Genomic DNA, 6,617 nt, shown 5'->3' on the forward strand with positions numbered 1-6,617 from the left:
AATACAATGACAATTACAAGATTTATATACAGAGACAAAAACAGTATAGCTGAGTATTTGATAATTTCAGTGCGATACTAATGGCTTTCTTGAATGCTGCCATTTGGGATAGCGGTCTTGTTCGGATATTTTCCGTAGATTCTACCACTCCTGGTGACTCTGTAGTGGATCTGTGGTATCATGGACATATTGCTGGATACATGCGGACCGTCGCCGGTGCACAGTCGCTTCGCTCGCCGTATGCCAACAGTCTTATGCTTGTGCAGCTGAGCAAGGCTGTGTCTTTTTTGTTGCTTCAGAATCGTCTTCTGATTGATAGCTAGACCGGTAGTACGTCTTTTTAACAATTTTAGAGGTGAAATAGCTAAAATCGCTTTAGTAATACGACGTCGGCAACGCCACAACAGAACAGCCGTTGCGAACCAAGCAAACCATGGACCGGTTCTTGGATCCGGGGTTGGTTCCTTCGACCAGAGAAATAACATCTACGGATAAGTAAATAAGTAAATGTTTTTAAAGTTTTTAATACTAGGAAACACACATACACATACACACATTATCTTTATAGACACTTTAACAAAATTAATTATTGTAAAATGATATTGTATCATTAATAATATTCTGATTACCTTATCAAAGTAATGAGAAAAATTGATATTTAGAAAGTTAATTAAATGAAAGTCTCCCTTTTAAAAGCACTGAAGTCGCACCTGACTAATTAATTTTTCCTTAGGATAAATCTACAAGGTTCGATTATATAATTACAATCTATACATAAATGATGAAATATAATATTTTAATTATAAAATAAATAATGATTTTAATGATTTTATAATAACTACTAACTTTTACTATTTTTATATAAGAAAATGTTATTAAAATTATTTAACGAATATAATTAAATCAATTAATATTGTAGATAATTTTTTTAAACTGATTTATTAAGCTCTTATTAATAAAAAATATATATATATTGTGTATATATACATATATAAAATATTCTACATAATATTTTTTGCAATATATTATTTACTTGTGATATTTTGTTTAATTACATAATATAAAATAACCATGTTAAATAAGAATATTGATTCTGTAAAAACAACTCTTCTTATACTATAGAAAAATAACAAATAAATCTATTGAATAACAGCAATTATACGGTCTGTTTGCGTTGCTTAAAATTTCTAAAATATTTTGCATGCAAAGTATGATAAATAAAAACCATATATTTGGATGTTAAAAAGGAAGAAAGCAAAGATGTTGAGTGCAAATAGTGCAAACAACGCAAATAGATCTACGCTATAATTAAAATTAGAGCGAAAGTGACAACATGTAATGTCATAGCATTAATTTGATGTGTAATGTTGGATAAAAAAGTTTACGAATAATTGAGTATATTATTGATTTCTATGATATGATGACATAACGTGTTATTACAGTTAACACTTTATATTTTAATTTAGATTGATATTTTTTTAATTACTCATTACTAATATCTTGTACAATGAAAATTGTCTAAAGACAAATTACTAATGAAATAACATAGCGATATTTGGAAGTCGATAGGTAATTTGCGACTTCTTACTGATACTGGTTTCATGATCGCACGAGAAACCATCGTGCGGCCGGACGATCGATCTCCCGGCCATCGTAGCTTTTCAAGGCTGCACCTTGAGATCCACGTGTGGATCTCAGGTAATTCGCTTAGAGCCACTACGTCTCGAACACGTTCACTCTGTTGAGCAGCGTTTCGACTTTTATGGCTCCGCGACATCTCCGTCGTCGTCGTAACCTTCGCTCTCCCTTCTTTTCACCGGAGTGACCCATTTGGCAGAGACCTCCGGAGTAAATTTCGCATTGACCGCATGTTTTTGTTGTCAGGACTGACCTTATAGATCCACTCGCTCTGCCTGAAATTGGGGGGTGGGTCGACTATCCGAAACATAGAATTGCCGTAAACGCTTATTCGTAAATGATGGCGGTAGAATTTAGAATCTGGAATCACAAAAACAATTAATTGCAAAGTTAAATTGTTTTTAAATTATCTTTTAAAAAATTATTGTTTTATTTCAACGTTTAAGTTAACCTATTAAAGTACAAGAATACAGGAGAAACAAATTAGGGTTAATGTCTGAAAAAAGGAAATATAAAATAACGTAGATATTGACTAATATGTAAGTATTGACAGGCACATATTTATTCCAAAGAAAGAGAGAAAGAGAAATGAAACATTATGTTAGTAATACATAAATCAATATAAATCAATAATTTAATACAGTTACGTTAGTAACTGTAGCGGCTTAAATAGATACAAGAGTAAGGATTCAGTTCTTGACGAACATGAAATGCAAACTTCACACGAACAAAGAATAAGGAAACAATTTCTTGTTGGTAGAATAAACAGTACTGAACAGCTTCATGTTTCAGTTCTGGGTCGGAAGAACGCAGAATTAGCAAAAGATAGAGAAGCGTATATGTGTATGTTGACATGTGACGTGTAATGTTACACATTTAATACAAGCTGCACAGTAGAAAAATCAATGATGTCCGATGCATCAGGAAAATCAATGAAAAAATGTGAAGGAAGTCAAGTGTTATCGAAGAAGTATATTTGAGGTATTTCGCTATGATGTCAAGGCAAACTATATATTTCCGCAAGACGGAAAATACGATATTCCAAGCTCAAACACATAACGATGTCCTATAGATATATCATTCGTTAAAATATGCGGAGGTGGTTTATATGAAGAGACATTTCGAGGAAGCGCTTATTGAACCGGAAGGACATGTGATTCGCGTCTAAGTCCCACATGTAGTCTAGTAAATGTGCTTATCTGTTGCTGAACGTTTCTGATATAACATGTACAGTTTAGTTGGATATATACAGTGTGTCTCGAATGTTTTTGTCTAACTTTTATTATAGATTTTTCTTAGACTATTATGTAAAAAAATTTAGAAATTTATAAACCTATGCCTTTAAATATTTTTAACAATTTCATAAATTAAGCTATAATTAATAAAATGACAAAATAAAATGATAATAAATCGAGATTTTGTTATTTACGCAGCTATTTTTAAACTTTATTTGTAAAATTAAATTTTGAATTTTAATCGAGTGTTTACAATTCAGAAAATAAGACTTTAATTTTTATTTTTTTTATAAAAAATGAATTTGCTTTAAATAATGTAAAATGTTCATGAAAGAAAATGTTTTAGGCAAATGTAATGATAAATTGCATAATATATTATATCTCTAATGTACTTTCAATTAGACAAATAATAATAAATATATATTTACAAGTATACTGGAAAATTTTTAATTATATATAATAAAAAAAAAGTTAAGAATTATACGTTTTATAGTAATAATACAGTTATACATATATTTTGATATCTACAATTAGTCTAAATCTTCCACCTGATGTCTTCCGGTCTCCACCCTAAAAATTTGTATTCACTGCTGATGCAGTGACTCTCACATTCGTTCTTCGTGTCGTGATGACAGTTGGATAGCACGGGTAGGATTGTTACCAGTTATTAAAATGAGTGAGGATACCTAAACGATAATGAGCCTAACCAGGAAGCTGTCATCGACTCCGACGGCTCTTGACGATGGAAACTTTTCGTCCGACCGCGCGATGACCTATCACATCTTTTGAGCTTCCCGTGGATTTCCTTGAGGAAGAGATCGCGGCAAACTTGATAGTTTTGCTTACGCGGAAAAATTCGATCAAAAATACGAATAAACAGGCTACAAAAAGTTGTAAAATAACATATGAAGTGAAGTGGGAGAGCGCAAGAATTTAGACAAAGGATGGCGCCGCTCTGGATGATTGTCTGAGGTTGGCTAGAAAGCGTGGCGATTAATCGACATGTAATACGAGCGGAATATAGCAAAATGTAATATATCTAGAAAAATTTAATTAATCATGTTAAACGGTAAAAAGTACTAGCCATGGATATTTAAAAAAAAGTGTTTATTATAAAACTTAATACATTTCCTTGTATTAAAATAGTATCTTTTTTAATACTTACATATCTGTTTGCAAAATGAATAAAAATCATAATATCTTATATAAGATTTTTTATAGATTATAAAATAGCTATTATATTATATAATTAATAACATTTACAAAGCTCTCTTTTTCTTTCTCAACCTAATATCAGTTTTATTAAAATTCTGGACTGAGGAAAAAGATTGTTTATTTTATTGAAATCAAACAGACTCGTATTGTACATATAATACATGTATTCTGCAACGAAAAAGATAAAAATTAATTAATTTGATCAATTGAACAATTTTTTTCTGTACTAAATTCGTAAATATACTTTTGGAATGTAAAATTAAAAAGATGTATAATCAATTTAAAAAATTGAAGATGGTTATTTAAAAATGACACTAAAGAATTTATAGATTATCTCATAACCAAATTAAACAATTTAAATATTACAATTGTCTAGCTTTATATAAGTTGTGTTTTGTTATTCACTGGGAGTACTAAAATTTGTAATTCACGTTACGTACATTATAGATTTTCAGTACTCGCAGTAAATATATAACGAAACGCAGCCACAGTTTACAATAAACATGTATGTTTTTTGTTTTTGCATTATTCTTATCACTTTATACATCGTGTAAAGAAATTTCCTTCGTCAAATTAAAACGCCATCTACGCCAGCCTTGCTACCCTTTTGCCGTCCTCCTGCTCTCCCGTGACATCACTGTATCGTGTCAGTAGGTCAAAACCTGGATACGTGACCTGAGTCTAGTGTATGTGTCCGTGTTTGCTTCATGTATCTGGTGTACCAAAATTAAAGAATATTAGAAACTATGTGTATCCATATTGAAACATCATATTGTATCATAATATCATATATCAGGAAAATAATTGGTATTACTTTAATTGACAAATAACCAGCAATAAAATGTACATGTGTATTTTAAAGCATAGTTAATTTTAACCTATATGTTTTCTTATTTCGTTTGCAATTAAGAAATAGATAGAATACAATAAATTATAAATATCTTTGAATAATAAGATAAATAAAATGTCAATATGATGTATATATTGAAAACTAATTATGTTTTATTTGTGTGTGAAAATAAAGCAATTTATTATATTTCATGTTTAATAAATGGTTGATATCTTTGATTAAGTTCTTTCGATAATTTGCTTTCACAACGGAAGCTGTGCTTTGTTGCTAACGATATCATCTATCATTATGCGTGCTTTAAGATATAAAAATTATATGATTCTCGAAATTATTATTTGTAGAATTTACATTCGAAGATTGCTTCAATGTATAACTGGTTATATAAATTGATTACAGGATAGTAAAAGATTTATAGAAAATTAATTCCATAAATTGATCCATAGAATAATAGTCACAGAAAACAAACTATAATTTAATTATTGATATTTCATCAAAGATGAAAGAAATAAGTGAACTTAGTTGAAATCTATATAAATTATTATTACAATTTTATAATTGTTTTTTAGGCATGTATTTATACTACAGCTAGAATTTATCAGATTGAAATAGGAATGTTTTAGATATTTATAATATTTTATAATTTATAATTTATATTTTTTCATAATATAAAAAAAAATGATACATAAAACATGAACAACAACCTATTAACTGTATATAATATTAATATAATTAAATAACTTTTATATGATTATTGTACTTACTGTAGCATCAACTATTGTTAAAAAATTAACTATGATTTTAAATTTTCTTTTAAGATAAGATCAAGATTTATGATGTTATGATATTTTAGCGATTTACCACAATATTATTTCTCTCTACAAAGTGGAATTTTCTGTGCTTTATGGAAAGAAATTGCTAAGATGTGCATACTCATAAGTCATTTTAACCAAATGTTTTTCTTATAAATATGCTTAATATAATTCAGTCTCAAAAGCAAAAATAATCAGAATACTAACAATGCAGATCTCTTAAAGATTTTTTCCACACATACACACACACATAATCAAAACTGTTAATTAAGTCAATCTCAGAAACGTGTGAGAAATTTCCAACTAATTTTTAAATATTGATTATATAGGAATTCAGTCGTAACTTGGAGCGCAGCCTAAAGCAAATTATGGAAATAACTAATCGTTTTTACCAACGTCGTGATTACTTACACGCATTTCGATGAGTCTGCAATTGATTGTGAGGACGAACCGGTCGGACTGCCGACAAATTATCGGCATAAGCGAACGATAATTAATGAGAGAATGACGTCTACGATATCTCGATAACGAGGCTTATCATACACACTGAGAAAAGAACATCTTACGAATGAAAAGAAAGATACTTTTATCGCCGCGAGCTCGATTAACATTCCTATACAGTGTAGTGTCAGCAGCATTAATCATAAACATTTCATTCGAGTTCATCGACATTGTCTGAATGAAACATTACTTTGGCTTTATCCTGTCCTTCGCATTTAAATTAGCACATTTATTTGAATCTTAAATAGCAAATGTAACTAATGTAAAGAAATTGAAGAACATACAGTCGCGATTTATTTATACAACTTTTTAAATTTCTTTTCGCTTTTTTTTTTTCTAAAATTTATATTCTAAAATATATTTTTTGGT

The 6,617-nt window shown here is 29.4% G+C and overlaps 1 protein-coding gene across 2 annotated transcripts; it reads right to left on the bottom strand.

Moving 5' to 3' along the window:
• Positions 1-3,802, bottom strand: LOC108782180 (uncharacterized). 2 transcript variants are annotated; one of them, XM_018550382.1, is made up of 3 exons: positions 3,581-3,802; positions 1,892-1,998; positions 1-485 (listed from the first exon to the last, which is right to left on the bottom strand). In XM_018550382.1, exons 2-3 carry the CDS (start codon positions 1,946-1,948, stop codon positions 78-80), a joined length of 465 nt encoding a protein of 154 aa, XP_018405884.1. In that variant the 5' UTR covers positions 1,949-1,998; positions 3,581-3,802; the 3' UTR covers positions 1-77. The 2 variants fall into 2 exon arrangements, with proteins under 2 accessions (XP_018405884.1, XP_018405876.1); XM_018550374.1 differs by having other exon boundaries at positions 3,560-3,802.
• Positions 3,803-6,617: the final 2,815 nt, after the last annotated feature.

This window comes from Cyphomyrmex costatus, unplaced genomic scaffold, assembly GCF_001594065.2.
Source record: "Cyphomyrmex costatus isolate MS0001 unplaced genomic scaffold, Ccosl1.0 scaffold123, whole genome shotgun sequence".
In the NCBI taxonomy this organism is placed as follows: domain Eukaryota; kingdom Metazoa; phylum Arthropoda; class Insecta; order Hymenoptera; family Formicidae; genus Cyphomyrmex; species Cyphomyrmex costatus.

Bases quoted from the DNA above. Each gene is read 5' to 3' on its own strand.
- LOC108782180 (XM_018550382.1), bottom strand. From the start codon at position 1,948: ATGTTTCGGATAGTCGACCCACCCCCCAATTTCAGGCAGAGCGAGTGG. The intron at 486-1,891 runs GTCAGTCCTGAC...ACTTATCCGTAG, and splicing joins AGAGCGAGTGGATCTATAAG to ATGTTATTTCTCTGGTCGAA.